The sequence below is a fragment of the Nesoenas mayeri genome (genome assembly GCF_963082525.1).
Source record: "Nesoenas mayeri genome assembly, chromosome: 20".
In the NCBI taxonomy this organism is placed as follows: Eukaryota; Metazoa; Chordata; class Aves; order Columbiformes; family Columbidae; genus Nesoenas; species Nesoenas mayeri.
The window spans coordinates 6,878,622-6,894,994 of NC_137569.1; the positions used below are offsets into that span (position 1 = coordinate 6,878,622).

At 44.9% G+C, this 16,373-nt stretch overlaps 1 protein-coding gene across 1 annotated transcript in view; it reads right to left on the bottom strand.

Annotated features, from left to right (window-relative positions):
- The window catches only part of COL26A1 (collagen type XXVI alpha 1 chain), a gene marked incomplete at both ends in the record, with an annotated part of 155,673 nt that overhangs the window by 44,541 nt on the left and 94,759 nt on the right, over positions 1-16,373 (bottom strand). Inside the window, one exon of the mRNA XM_080357133.1 lies at positions 4,839-4,880. Within this exon, the coding sequence (XP_080213259.1) occupies positions 4,839-4,880 (42 nt within the window). The remainder of the gene's footprint in view (positions 1-4,838; positions 4,881-16,373) is intronic.

The following is a 16,373-nucleotide window of genomic DNA, read 5'->3' on the forward strand; positions in this document are numbered from 1 at the left end:
CACAGCATCACTGCATGGCTGCAAAGTACAGCAAAGCAAAAAATATATATAGAGAGAAAATAAAGAGACGGGGTAGTATGAACAATATGTATGTACAATCCTCTCACAGGAAGGTACGTGAGTTAGATTAATATTCCCCAAACTAAAAGGAGGGAGCCCACACGCCTTCCTGCCAAAGAGGATGAAGATGCAGAGCCCAGAGGAAAAGCATTCTCCTCCTATAGCTGGGGTGCAGTCCTCGCTACGCCAAAATCCAGAGCCTGACCCAACTCATTTCTCTGTCACTCCCTGATCTGTGACGTGCTGTGATACTCAACAGGACCTGGCTGACTCTGCCGACCCCAGTCCAAGCACACCCCACTTGAAAGTTCATCTCAAATTGAGATGGTCTCGCATCCCTTATGGAAGAGACGGCTTTTCCCTGCTGGGAGAAGCAATCGGGTAAAAACGCACTCAAGATACGGCGTAATGTAACGTGAAATAAGGAAGCAGACAGGACAAAAGGAAACACTTCAATCGAGGCTCACCGTCACGTCTGGAGGGACTCCTGTAATATCAGTTCTGCACCTGTGTGTCGCAGGGCAGAGAATCTCTCACAGTCTCGAGCCAAACGATGTGTGCTTAGCTGGAGTGTGTCTTTCAGAAAGACACTCTAGAGCCAGACAACCTGGGTTTCTTTAGTAAACTGCATCCAAAGTTAACTGCTGTATAAGAAATATGCATCAGGTTTCCAGTTTGGATTTCTGACATTAAATTCTACCCCTGCTTTGAGTTTTATCACACTTCAGCCTGCAAGGCTGTAAGACACCACTCGGGTTAGGTGTCTCCTCTCTGCACAAAGTCCCTGTAATCCATAAACATGTTACATTTAGGATGCCCAGTCAAGTGCTAGTGGTTCATAATCCAGAATATTAAGCATCGGCTTCCTTTAGCCAAGACAAAAAATTCGCTGAAAGATGAATAAAGAAAACAATTGCTTAAGCAGCTGAAAAGGATGGTCTGAATTCGGAAGAATTTGGCTCCCTGAACTTCAAAATACTATGTCTGCCCATGCATTCTACCCATGCTTCCTTCTACAGCAAATGCGCTCTGATTATTATTACTATTATCAGGGGCACTTTTGCAAAGCTTTGATTTCTCAGGTCAACATTCCAGCTTCAGGGCTGCACAGCACCCACAGCCCTTGTCCAACACACTATCGCCCTGTACAAGGCTCATGACTTGTCACTCAGCACCCGGGAGCTGGAGTGAACTGGTCCAAGGACCATTACTCTGCTTAATTCTGCTAATTACCCTTTGCTGGCCTGTATCGAAACCCTCTTAGCCTTGCAGTGGTCCCTATAGGTGTGAGCAGCAGCAGGAGGAACACCGTCCACGTTTCTCTGCAGCTGCGATGTTGTTCTCTGAGGCACCCAGGGATGCTGGGGAGTCAGGAAACACGGTAAATCCTCCTATCATCTGGTCCCCGTAACGTGAAGGAACAAGTAAGACTTGCATCACGTTAGTGGCTAGCGCGAGGCTGCGCAAAGGAATTCTTATTTTGTTTTGGCTTTGTTGTTTCCTTGTTAACTTCTGGGTGAAGCAAAATTAGTAAAGGAGATATCCAGTTGCCGTTAGCCAGGCTCAGTTCATTTTCAGTTTCAGATTTTTAACTCTTCAAAACAGCTACACCAGGCTACTTCTCTAACTCTTTTTAGAACGAAAAATTGGAGGATATCCATAATTAAAAGGTTTTCCAGAATTCCTGCATCCTGTTATTTTAACCCAAAACTCATCAAATGCGTCCCAAATCTGGGGATCCATTTACTTTCTGACAGGACTGAGCCCTTATCCACAATTTGCCTGTTTGTGCTTTCTTTGATTTATGGTATCTATACAACAAGCACCATAGCTTAAGCATCCCCAACAAGACATGCTGGTGGTAGTCCAAGGAGCTTCATTTTGAGGTTCTAGCTGCCTCCACCTTGAAACTCCCCTAAAAAACTGCCTTAAATGGCAAGTTTAGAGCCATGAATGAAGGCCTGGCATCCAGGGAGGTTTCTCCTGGACCATGGCAAGCATCGGGTAAGGCTGGGCGACAGCCAACCTCCTCTCCCACGCCTGTCACCCCACACACTCAGCCTCAATATTACGTTACGCTTACAGCTGTGGAGGATTTGACAATGAATTCTGACCCTCCCTCTGAGCACTGACGAGGAACGGGGAGAACAACCAGCGAGTCCAAAATGGACAAATGCAGAACAGCGCAATTTGTCTGCAATACAGCGAGAAGGAACCGGGTATCTCCAGGGACACCTTCTTTCCCCGCAACCCCGCACCTTCTCACCACAGCTCAGCATCACTTCTGAGCACCAGATGACAACACCCTGGCAAATAAGCTCAGACCTGCGCTTTAAAATTACACAGTGCGAGGATGGCGTCAGAGGCTCAATGCAGTGTCACTGGTGCCTGCTGCCACACGGTGCCGCTGGCAATAGGGATGGTGTTGGCTCTTTTGAACAAGCACAGGGTCAGGTTGTGAGGGGAACAACAGCGATCATTCCCCTGCAGTCAAAGGAGCTCCGAGGTTTCGCACCAACCCAGAGTTCAGCCCCAACAGCACAATCGGTGAACTTGAGGGCACTTAAATCAAATCTCTTAACTGTTTAAGTTCATCCTTCTCCATGAAACGTGTCTGGAAGACACTCTCAAGCACTTCAGCAAAGTTAATTGTCTGAACCCAAACCATCACAGCCCACAAATCCTTTAAACTTTCAGAATTGACTTAATGCTGAACAGCTGCCAGGTACTCGTTCCCTTGCAGCTACGGGAACAGCTTTTCTTATCAATAAACGGGGATTCCTGTGTATGCAACACTCAGTAATGGTGATGGAAATGGCCCCGTCAGATGCCTCTGCTTTAGAGATATGGATATGCCCAAAAAGGTTGCAGGCAGCAAAAAAGCGCTAAGTGCAGCTACGGGCCAAGCAAGATGCACATTCAAAACAAACAATGGAACAGTCCCCTTCCAGAAGCGTGAGGACAGCCAGCGTGGGGGATGCTATAAAAACGTTGACATTTGCTATAAATCGCTGTGCTTTGAGACCCAAGACGCTACAGTTTTCCTCAATAGGAAATAACTGGGCTATCTCCAAAAACTGTTGGTAAATGAGGACTTTAATGGTGACAATTGCATCAGTACAAAAGCAATCTCCTATTTTAGCCCAATTAGTGCTGTGCTAAATCATCAGCCCAGGCTTTGCCTTTTTGCAGTTGAAAGGGACACATCTGTGAGGCTCTTCTGTTGCATGTGGTTTATATTATACTCTAGCACAATATGTATAAACTAACACTATTCTACGCTTACACAGCACCTCATCTGGAAATCTGAAAGCGATTTATGAATGGTGGGCATCTGTGACATTTTACAGATGGAAATTGAGGCACGAAGGGATTCAGTAATTAGCCCCAGACTTGCACAACGAATCAGTTGCAGAACAGAGCCCGTTATTTGTTGTGCAGTAACATCTAGCGTCCAAATATGGAGGGAGACAAGTCTTTCCCCCTAAAAAGCATAAAAGTGTGCCCAAAAATGCCACCTATGCCTGTGTTCAGACCAACACTGCTGAGGAATAGTCAGCACAAACGCAGATTCTAAAGCACAGCCTCCCCTGGTAGACAGGTCCCTCTGTTCCTGTAATACAAACGCAGGCCAGAAGAAGGGTTAATACACCTGAAAGTTTTTCTGCTTTTTCCACATCAGTTGATCTAATAAAAAAGATTGATTCTCCCCGCAAATCTGGCCTCGCTTTAACAAATCATTTGATTTGACACAAAGGACTATATTCAGATAGTTTAAATTCCACTTTAGTCCCTGAAAGTCAAGTTTCTGATGGGCTGAATACTTTGAAACAGCCAATAAGAAACCCCAGGCAGAGACACCCACCTTGGGTAGGGTTGAAAGTGCCTGAGTGCGGCCAGAAGCATCTGTAGATCTCTATACCATAGTGCTTGGGAGCCTACGAGGAACGTCAGAGTGTTACAGAAAACAGACAGGCTTTTCAATACCTTCCAGAAATACAGCAGCAGCTCACACTCCTGAAGCACTTCCAGTGTGTAAGCACGAGGCTGTTTTACCTTCCCACATTGCCCAAGATAGCGGGCCAGATGACACTCCCAAGGTATTGGGATGCAAATCGCCAAGGGGTAGATGAAGTCCATGACAAAATTCAAGCAATCCAGGTACTTGCATTAGAAAATTTTCAACTTCTTTAGCTTGAAAAGACAGAAAAGCATTTGCAGCCAGATCTCTATTGTGATTTAAACAGACCTAATTTGTAGCTCTCCATTATTTTATCTGAACCTCTGTCCTCATGGGAGAGCCTGCAATTGCAAACACGGTCACAGCGACCTTCCCTCCCAGAGCTCTGCAGCTCTCACCTCTATCAAGCAAACTCTCTTTCTACCTCTTCTCAACATATCACCCCCAAAGATTGATGAGGAGCATGAGCAGGTCAGGGAAAACAGGGGAGTGACATAGTCTGTGGAGCCTGGAGTCCCCTCTCAGACAGCGACCCAAGGGAAAACCAGTAAGGTTCAAGCATGGGCAGACCTTTCAGGTGCTCATCAGGTGCTGCCTGGGCAATTCCCTGAATCTCAGAGCCTTTCCAGCCCCCCTTCTCCTTGCCCTCCAGGTACTTGAGGGAAACTGAGGCAGAGTAGGCAGAGTCTCGCAGATCCCCTCCCGTGTGCTTCCCCCACAAGCAAAGGGCAACCCTGGCTGCCTCGGCCCCCACCCAGGAGTGCCCCCGCTCCGCTCTTAGCTCTGCTTTTATGCGATGCTGGTGTTGCCCACTTACGGTCCTGGTTGGAAAAGTAACCATGCTGGCGGCCAGACGAACCTGCGGGGGGGAGACAAGGCAATTATCACTGGGAACGTGTCAAACCCTCGCCCTGCACAGCATTGGTTCAGCAGAGAAAAAGTTTACTCAGCTTGCGGAGCAAAACTTGGTGAGGAATGAAAGCGCCTTCGCTCCCCCCGCTTGGCTCGTTTCTGCTCTTGCCAGCACTTCCCCCCTTCCCACCCACAGCAAGACGTGCACGCACCAACGCGCACCCTCCTGCTCGCAAAGTGTTGAAATAAGCCCGTAAAAGAGCCCCGTGCCACTATTGGAGAGGATGCTTCCAAGAAATACAACCACAGAAAAACCTACTGAATGAAACAGCCAAGGAGTTGAAGGCGTTTAGCAGATCAGGCATAGCAGCATCTCATAATGTCCAGAAAACCAGAGAACACTTCAGAGGGGGGTCTGTCCCCAGCTCTGCCAGGGCCAGCGTTTGAGCTGGGCTGGTTACCTTGCCTATAAAGATTTTTCTGTCTCAAAATCTAAAACTAGATATGACGACTCAAACTGCCTTTGTAAAGCACCCTGAGGTCTATGAAGATCTAATTATTTAAGTCTGTGAACCACAAAGCACTTGCATCTGGAAAGCGCAATATGTGAGCAAATGAGTATCTGTGTTTTCTTGCAAAGAAGGGTAAAAAAGGAAAAAGAAAAATGCTAAACAAGCTGAGGAAATAATTGCCTTAGTACCACAAATTTCCCACAGCACTGGAGGATGCCGGTCCCACTCAAGTGATGTATATTAGTCACGATCAGCACACATAAAATCACCCTGAAGATACTAACTACTAACAACTGTTACAGGATTTTACAAGAGTGTGTTTCTTGTACCAGTGTCTAGAAACATCACATTAAAAACAAACAAACAAGATCAGATAATTGCTTTGAGTATGGTTTTTGTTAGTTCAGGGTCCTAGATTGTTTTGCACGTGTGCCTGGAAAGCTGAGCACAGCCTTGTGCTTGTCCTCCTGCTCATCTCCCCCGGGAGGAACGGGACATGTCGGTGTAATTACACCAGTGGAAATCTGGCCGCAAACTGGAGTCCCTTAAGACCCTCAGTCACTAAAACTCACACAGATTCCTTTGGAGGGCTGATGCTTTAATATTCCTCCGGCTCTGCGGTGTCACTTCAAGCTTTAGAGCACACAAGCAGCTATAAAGGGCCAAGTCTGGTTCCACAGTCACCAGTGTTACGTTCCTCCTAAACCTTATCCTGTAAGGGAATGAGACTTGGCTGCTGGTGTCACTCCTAGCAGCTGTTTCCATAACATCAGGCAAGCGTGGGACATGTGGACAAACAGAAAACTGTCCCAAATGGACACCAACCTTAGCTTATTCTATTTTTCTTAAAGAAATTCTGCCTCAGAGGGTGCTGCTACCAGGCCCCCCACAGGACTGACAATGTAAGGAATCTTTTCAGCTAGTTTAACCTAAGATTTGGGTTGCAAGTGATGCTCATTTGGCAGGGACATGGTCAATCAGATAAGGGCTCCCAGAAGATGCTCCCATGAAGTCCCACCACGCTCAGATAAGCACCCATAGCACGTGCTGCACCACATACACCACTTCTAGTTCCACCAGCTCAAGCGGTGGGACCTGGCAGGAAGTTCTGCTTCTACTCTAAGGAACAGATAAAGATTCCAGTTAAAATGAGATAAATGTTTTATGCCTTCTCCAAGAACTGCAGAGTCAACAGAAATACCAAGGGCCAAATCCAGAGGAATCCTGTTACTAACTCAAGATCCATCTAGAGTTACACAGCGTCCACAGCGCCACAGAGGAAGCTTCTCCCTTTGCACAACAGTGCCAGGTTGAGATCAACGACATAGGAAAAAAAATGTTTACAAGGTCTTTTCTGTAATTGCAACAAGAAAGAGAAAACCAAATCACAAGAATTACAAAAGACCAATCAAAGGTAGAAATGCATCCCCCAGCCCTGAGTGGGGAATCCATTTCTGGACAGCTGCCTAAAACTCGGCATCCGCCTCGCGCTGGCTCGACCCCCATCGCTCTTGGCAGGTGAGATAGAAACTGGGTTATAAAATGAGCCCTATATTTTACAAGTTTCATAAACATTTTTTTAAAAAAGCTATAATATGAGGTATTCTCAGAGATCCTGTGCCAGAGAGTAATATGGTCTAACTTGGAAACAGAGTTACCACCTGTTCATGGCAACCACTCCTTTAATCTTCATTTCTGTTTTATGAGCTGACCAACACTATTTTATTAGCTGACAATTAGTTTAGGTTGATTTAATTAAACAAAATTGATTATACTCCCTCTTCCTTCAAGGGCAAACTTTCTGCAGGACTAGGGTTTTGAACAACTTGGACCCTGTATCAATACAACTATATTCCTGATCTTTTTGTTAAAAACAGTCAAACGATGATTCGGGTAAATACACGTCAGGGCACACAGGTATGTGTCAAAAAGGCAGGTTCTGGAATCCTCGTTACAAACAGAGGTGACAGCTTGAACACCAGGTAGCACCACTACTTAACTGGTTTAAAAAGTTGCCACCTCTGCTTTAAGAATGAGTGTGTCTGCACCGCACAGATGGACAACACATCAGATAGGAAAGAGATAGCTGAAAAATCACCCAATGTGGAAAAAAACCCTCTCATTTATTATTTTTCAAGGAGATCGATTCCCTAAAGCACATGGCTGCAGAGGTGCTGGGGTCAGTGGAACAGAAGGGGCGGCGCAGGGTGGACCAGCAGGCACAGCCAAGGGGGCAATTTTAACTGGCACCGGGAAGTGGTTCGTTTAAGTAAATCGAAGATGGACACACGGCCGCTGTCTGCTGGTGTCAGACAGAACCGTGACACCTGCTGCTTAAAGTTGATGACAAAAATCTGTTGACATCAACAAGCCAAGTGCATCTTGAACAGATTCCTGTACAATAGATGTTGCACACTAGGCAAGGGAAGGTTTTCTGTGCACACAGACACTCCTGAATCAGCACTGGGGATAAAGTACCATGTGTCTGAAAAACACTGGTCTACCGTGGAAGAGATGGCATAGGCTAGATACCTCAGCTTTAGTATGTCTTTGGATTTCTTTTCATGCATTATTGTAGCTGTTTTCTTCTCTTTTTTCTCCCCTTAATCTTTTTAACATTTTCAGAGCTATACCAAGAATAAAGTCCTGAATGGGCAAATGTCTCAAGTTCAGCACGTGCTCCACGTTACACACACAGGCAGGTGCTTAAACTGTCAGGTATCAGTCAGACTGAGGCACATTCATCCAGAAAGGTCCTACAGATATTTATGTTCGGCTCATTTTAAAGATTCAAAGCAATAATTGGCCAAGATCAGCAGCACTAAGAGCCTTTCAAGCGCCGGCCCTTCCCGAGCTGAGCTTGAGCGGAGCATTCGAGGATGAACTTTCTCATGTCACAATTTCATAAGTCCCGGTTTGCAACAAGGCAGAACTCAGCAGTTAATTCTGTCTGCAGAGCTTGCAGCAGAGGCCGTGGCAACCACTCAGCCATGGAGGATGGATAGAAATGACTGTAACAGTAGTAGACATTTGGGTGCAGTTAAGTATAGACAATGCTGTAGTCAAATGGCTGTTCTTCAAGATATATGTTGCCTTTGACACTGACAGAGCCTTGAAAAGCAAACCACCACCATTAGTTACAACTCTCTGGCAAGAAAAGCTCTAATAATTTTGACTAATTGTCATGGAAAGTTACTCTGATTGCAAATCTGACAGTTATAAAAATCCAATTTTGGAATTCCAAACAGGCCAGAAACATAATTAAGCTCTACATTTTAACACTCTCTTGATCAATGGTGGGGTAAAGGAGACCCTTCCAAGAGCTTTGTTTTGAAATGAATGGCGCCATATTGATGAAACAACTTGGACACAAACCAGAAATTAAATTGAAAGTTTAAACAATGCAGCTGTATTTTATCATCCTGTATTGTCAAGATTTAACGAAAATAGCTCCTAAACAGAGCCACATGTTTTGCCTGTTGCCCAAAAACTGAAGGTGAATTTTAAACCCCTTTCCTAAACTGCAGGATGCCAAGATTTTTCAGCTAGAAGTTATTATTAGGACACAACAGTATTTCATATAAGTCTTGACAATGGTTTTGTATGGTTTCTGTAAAAGCAACTTCATTTTTTAAATCAGAGATGGCTTCGATGAGTGATGCTTCAAAAAAAATGGAATCTCTGTTGTATATTTCTTCTTGTTCCATATACACATGGTACCGGCAAAAATAAAATCTCATTATAATAAGAGGAATAATCAATACAGGGATTATAAAAAGGATTCTCCCCTCATCCTACATATCATTAATGAACATTGTCAGCTGCCTTCTAATCTCAGGGCTTAGAGACAGATCTAACGAGGGTATATCGTGTTTCAGTGTCACTGAGAAAACCATAGTCAACCCCTCCTTTGAGAGTTCTCTCTTGCCTTTGAGAATTAAGATATGATGAAAAAAACACTTGTTAGCTACAACACTCTGAGAACCAGATCTTTGATAATTCTTGCAAATTGGTCAAGATACGGGAGACAGAAAATGTATAAGAAGACTTAGTCTTTTTAATATCCAAGGCTGGATTTGCACAGCTGGAAAATTAAGAAAAACGCTCTGGTTTCTGGCTTGTCATCTGTCCAAATAGCCTAGAGGATTTTAGGAGGTGCAACTCATACAAATTAAATGGGATTCTATCACAGTTATTTACTGGAGTGCAGTATTTAAGATTGCAAGATTCAATTCCACGTTGAGTAAAAATTTGCTGAAAACTGAATAGCATGTTAATAACAGCCTTTCCCATAAAAGTCTAAGTGTTCAATCTCAGTTTTGAATCCCCGTAATCCCAGAACCAGGACAGAAAAAGCGCTCCAGGACTGTAACCCTCCAGCTGAACAGGTCCAACGGCTCAACCCTCACATATGCTACAAGAATGAGGTATTTTAATTGGATCTATCAGGAAGCTTGCAGAGGGGTGCACGCAACTTTCATCCCAGTCCACTGGATGAAGGAAGGGAGATGAGCCATAAAGAGAGAAAAAAGCTGGGAACAAAGAGATCTGCGTGGTTCCTCCCAGCCTCTCTCATGCTGGATAAAGACGTCTGTGAGATCCTGAGGTCAGGCGGAAACCTCTGACAATGACTGTCTGTGAGCCTGAGTATCTTTTACCTTCCTGGGCGACGTGGACTTTCCAATAGCATAAGAAACAACTTCATTGGAAAGCTTCTGTGGAGCTTCACCCATCATCCGTTCCACTCACGTGCTCCCACGTACAAACCACTCCTGCTAGAAGAGCGCTGAGTTGGACACCATATGCACTGAGAATGCAGCATGACAGGAGGGCTATGAGCAGGCTGTTACCCTCAGATAACAAGCAAGGAACCCCACCAGCAGTTATCCTGAGATAACAAGCAGGTAGGCCCACCAGCAGCCCGTTGTGCCCGCCTCGGTGGACTCAGCTCCATGCCATGTTGTGCTGGCAGGCAGAACTACAGTGGTACCCGGATTTAAGGCGATTTCTTTGTGTGGGATGGTGCTGACACAGCCATAGCAGCCATGCCAACGTCACTCAACATCACTAACACTGTGCTGCATCACACGGTGACAGTGGAAGTCACAGTATCACAGTATGTTTGGGATTGGAAGGGACCTCAAAAGATCATCTAGTCCAATCCCCCTGCTGGAGCAGGAACGCCTGGGTGAGGTCGCACAGGAACATGTCCAGGTGGGTCTTGAATGTCTCCAGAGAAGGAGACTCCACAGCCCCCCTGGGCAGCCTGTTCCAGTGTCTGTCACCCTTACTGAGAAGAAGTTTTTTCTCAAATTTAAGTGGAACCTCTTGTGTTCCAGCTTGATCCCATTACCCCTTGTCCTATCATTGTTTGCCACCGAGAAGAGCCTGGCTCCATCCTCGTGGCACTCACCCTTTATATATTTATAAACATTAATAAGGTCACCCCTCAGTCTCCTCTTCTCCAAACTAAAGAGACCCAGCTCCCTCAGCCTTTCCTCATAAGGGAGATGCTCCACTCCCTTAATCATCTTTGTTGCCCTACGCTGGACCCTCTCCAGCAGTTCCCTGTCCTTCCTGCAGACCAAGCCAGGCACACAGGGATGCTCAACCCTCTGGGGATATCCCTGTTTCTCCCTCTTCCTCCTCCACACCCCGCTCCGAGAGGGAGCCGAGATGACTCATTGAGCACTAGATACACAGGTAGACAGGCAGACAATGAACTTCAATGAGATGAACACTTTTCTTCATGTTTTAGGTCACTGTCTACTACACGTCGATGTGGTACATCCTACCCTTGCATATATTAGAGCTATGAAGTGTGTTACAGAGGCTGACAGACTCACTATAGTAATAGAGGTCATATATGCTCTTTGGGCAGACCATGAGAAATGCTATTTTTCCTCAGCTTTTCACCCAATATATTACTGCATTGCAAATTCTCATGGTCATTAAATGCTACCTAAACGTCGGGATGAGATGGTTCATAATGAGGTTGCTACTCCCATCCATCTGCCACTGTTCAATATCTCATGAGCATTTTATCTCTCTTATCAGACTAACAAGACTGTAAAAGAAGTAAGATAAACACCAGTCAGATAACTTGGATGTTATAGCCTCAGATGCGAATATTGACTTCAAAAGGGCACCATACTTTACAGCCAAGGGCTTTGCTGACGTGGCTAAGGGCTCAGAGGGGGAAGCACCTACCTGCACTGCTCTGTGCTGTGGCAAGTTTTCTCTACACTCCTTTCATGGCTGATGAACATGCAACAATGCTTGATAAAAACAGTGTCTGCTACTGATCAAGTACTCATTGCTTTGTATCACACTTGAATCTAACAGGAAGAAATGTCCAAGAAGATGTATTGTCTAAGTTCAATGTTTTATCAAAACCAGATGAGCACACATAGCCCAAGGTCCTGGTCAAAAGCCAAAACATACAAGCAGGAAACTGCAAGCGGGTAAAATGTGACACTTGAATAAAAAAAAGGGGTCGTTACCTTTGTGCCAAAAACAAAGGCATTTTTACCATGATGGTACAGTGTATCTGGAACACCTCTGCCTCCTGAAACAGAACACTGGGATTGCTACAAAGCCTCTTCATGTCAGGGTCTGCTAAATGGCAATCCTAGCTCAGACCACCGCTGGGTGATGCCCTTCAGTGCCTTCTCTTTTACACATTCATTTACACAGATGCATACACATATGCACATACCCTTGTGTCTGTGCCGAGAGGAAAACTGCTTCCATCACAGCTATTTTTACTCTTTTCAGACTATTACTGAGAAGCTTTCTGAACAATTTCCTTCCTGCTATGGCCTTGGGCTTCAGTGAAGAACCTTGTCCAGCATTCTTCTCAAAGACAGGCCCTTATGGTGGAGAATAAGCAATACAGAACTACCAGTGGTTTAGCCCCGATGTTCTGATGACCACCCACACCCCTTCACCTGTCCCTTGCTCCACTCTCTCAGCTGCACTTTTTCAGTCTAAGTCTCTTTGGTTTTCACTGAAACCAAATTCAGAGTCATCAAGACTTGGAGAGATGGGGCTGTGTTTAAGCTGGAATAGACATGGCTTTCCTAATGCAAAGCCCAAGCTTCCTCTACAGTTTCATCAGCTCTCAGCTGCTAAGGAAACAAGAGTTCAGTGGTGCTTACTGAACCCACGTTTAATTCCCAGGACGGCCAGCTCAAAGTACCAGTTGGCTTGTGGACTTCAGATACCTGCCATGGGCACTTAAGCAAAGAGAGTGTAAAGCATCTGTGACAAGAACAAGAGGGGAATATAAGGCATTGAACCATTATCCAGCTACGCTAGCACATTTTTTATGTGCTAAATCATTTTTTTCAATTAAATTCTAGCAAGAAAACATCTACGGAGTGAGTTTGTCACATTCCTGGTAAGGAACAACCCACCACTGCCTATTGAAAAAAAGCTGCAGGGCAAGAGGAAAGGTCTCCAAATGCCCACAAATTCCTCACTCCTCAACCCCAACACACACTGCGCCATCCCAGCCGCATCTCTGCAGCCTCACGAAACCTACCTTCGTTCTGCACCAGGAAAATTAAAAGCAGAAGAGGCATGCTAGCCCCTGGTCATTTTAAGTAATCTGTCCAGTTAAGGTGAAAGAGTCTCATGGAAAAGGCACTACTCCATCCACTGCCACATACACACCAGCCACAGGTCCCTCGGTAACATGTCCCACCCTCCACCATTGCTGAAAAGTAACATAGCTGTTGGAAAGAACTGGAAAATAGTTTTTAAGCTTCATTAAAATATTTCAAAAAGTCACTTTGATTTAAAACCCACCTTAATAAAGCCATATTTATAGTTTCTTTCCACAGTCTTCATCCATTTATACAGCTGCAGTTCCTCTAAAAGACAGTTCAAAGAAATGCAGCTCCAGGCACCCAGTCAGAGTCTAAAAATCCACTGTTGAGTTGCCCAAGGTTTTACTAATAAAATTTGTCTTCAGCGATATAAATTGAAAAATCAAACCAGAAACCTGCTCACAATCTCCTGCAGTGGGTTTTTCAATCTGCGGCTCTACTCCATGAAAAAAGGTGTTCCACATGACCTCCGATTGCTGGAGGGAGATAAGGAAAGAAACACGGTAAGTAGGTGTTGAAACTTCTTAGAAATCTGACTGTACCCTGGGGCACTTTCATCTTCTCAAAGGCACTGCACTTCTGGTTCGGAGATCAGAGCAGCCACTCGATGACTTCTAAGAGAACAGGTCAACTTGCAGCCGTCTCCTTCCATGGCCTCTGACAAAAGGTCGTTCCCTAGTTCAGGCTCTCACACAAACCCTCTTTTTCCAATGAAAGGGGATTCCTCTTCCCCCTCACTGAGGTACAAGATGCCCCAAGGAGCAGCAGCAACTGCAAGGGCACAACACACCCCGAGCAGCTCTCACAATGCTGCTCCCATGAGTGTCAGTGAGATTCCAGATTGCTGCAGGTACTAATGGAAGAGTACAACTAAATTTCCTACCAGTGCTTGGGTTACAGCCTTGCAGCTCACCCAGTAAGTTACAGGTCAGAATTCAAGACTAGAAAGAGTGGATAAAGCTGGAATTGCTGAACTCATCCAATAACCAAAAGCATTTTACGTTCTGCAACTACATAACGCAACATTAAAATTAGGATAGTATCAAAAGGTGCACAGAGAACTTAAATGAAGATACTTGTTTTCCTAGATTGCTACCCTTGAGCCGTAGCAGACTCGAAGGTTTTACAATCTGGTTTTGGTATGAAAAAGAAACCCATAGCACAGAACCTGGGGAAGCAATCAGGGATCGCACAACCTCCTGTTGAGAAAGCTCTCCAAGCCCCAGCACTGTGTTCACAAGAGCAAGACCTCTCCAGTCCCAACCAAAGCAGGACAATCGAAGTCTGGAACAGCAACACCAGCTCTGATTCTATCACAAGTCCCTTGTTACACCCTGCCAGTCTGTGGGGACAGTGGCTCCCATGGTGTCAGTGAGGGTGGCACCTGGTGCCAAGGACACGCATGTTTGGCAGGAGGATTCCCCAGTCGAGCATGTCAAACACAAGCAGAGCTCAAGGCAGGTACTCAGCTGGTCTCAGGAAAAAAAACAGCTGGGAGCCCTGCTATAGAGAGAAGAAACAAGGCTGGGAGAGGAAAGTTTTCAGCTGTTAGCAACTGTTCCTTGCATAAGAGTATTTTGCCAAATCTATCAGTGCAGCACTTCTTCAAGGTCTCCATTATTCCCATGTAAAAAAGGGAATGTTCAGGGCTGTGGGAGCTGCCATCTGGCAGGTCCTGCTGTATCTGCAAGCTTTTGCAATGCTCATACAGGGCCCTGGTCTGAGTGGTCTCTTGGTGCTACTGAAGCTTTGCTGTTAAATACCAGAGCACTAGTGAACTTGCAAAGTCCATCAGTACACAAGCAAAGTTGGGGTTATGTTTTATTTTGGGGTTTTTTTTAAATTTCAAAACACAAAAACCCTTATTGAAGGGCCAACAGATGACAAATAGGACAAGAGTCAAGTGTGTTATCAGTAAATGGGGACAACCAAATTTTGAGCTTGCAATGTAACATGTTGACTGAGAAATGCGGGAACTGGCCTGATTAGGAAATGCCCGTAAGACCAGCCCGTCTAATGAGAACCGCAGGACGGGGGATATCTTTACCGGCCAGGCTCTACATCCCAAAATTCTTTAATTTCAGTTCCTATGAAATTCCAGTGCTTCTCAGATAACATCTAGAAGGCAAACGTTACCACAGCACAATCTCCAAGGAAGCAAATTTCAAAATTGAAATGACCTTTGAAATATTTGCCTACATCACTTTTGCCAAGAAACTTGGGGCAGTTTCATCTTTCATTATTGTTGATTCTCAACTTTTGGCAAATAGCGCATTAGGTTATTATTAGTAGCAGTATTTTAAATTAGTGCCCGAGAATCCATTTGTCCTTTGGTACTGAAAGAACTTGAAAGGGGAAAAAAAATTAATAATAAAAATAAAAAATACCCCCCAACTCAGAAATTAAGACTCAGCTAGCTAGCATGCCTGGATTCAATCTATGGCTCCTCAGAAATCACAAGCCAGTGGAAGATTAACTCAAAATCATGGGATGGGAACGCATATGGAATTTTCATTCTGCTTACAGGAGGGTAAATTGCATTTTTTTAATCTCTGAAGCTCAGCTGATGTTTCAGTTCGTCCGTGGCTGACAGATACCTGCCCAGCTGCCTCCTGTTTACATCTGCACGGGACGGATTTCTCCATATACATTAGATTTTGCTTAAGACAATGTGTCGACTCTCACTCACAGCGCAGTAGGAGAATCCTCTGCCTGTCCACACTTCCCAAAAGTGAGGGCACCCTTCCCTGCCACATTCCATGAACAAAAAAATACTAGAGAGGGTTACAGTCCCCTGGGGACACAGACAACTGCTTTCTTATTTCATACCCCTTGGATACAAGCACCTAACACCAGATGTCCATGGAATATTTCATTAATAGAACCATAAAATAGTTTGGGTTGGAAAGGATCTTCAAAGGCCATCTAGTACCAGCCCCCTGCAACGAGCAGGGACATCATTCTATAGAGAGTTACCGACTTCCCTCATCATTTTTCAATTAACAAGCAATTACGTTTAGCATTGGCCAGGACATGGGGTCTTCTTTCAGAAGGCAAGTTGTACCACAAAGTCACGTGTCATACAAGAACATTGACACAAACTTAAAAAACTAATATATCCTGAACATTTTTGTGACAACCTTCCCCCATGTAAACCAAGACAAACCACAAAATGCTGCCCAAGCCATGACCACTTTGGTTGCAAAATATAACATATTCCTCCCCCAGATGCCTTCGCCTTGCCTATGCTAGTCCAGCTGTTTTATTTTGTGAACTGGAATCTAAATGCGCAGGCAAAAGAACCACGTGGTTTCAGACTCACCGATGCACAAGGGGATTTTCTCTAATAATCCCATTCATCATTACAGAAGCTCA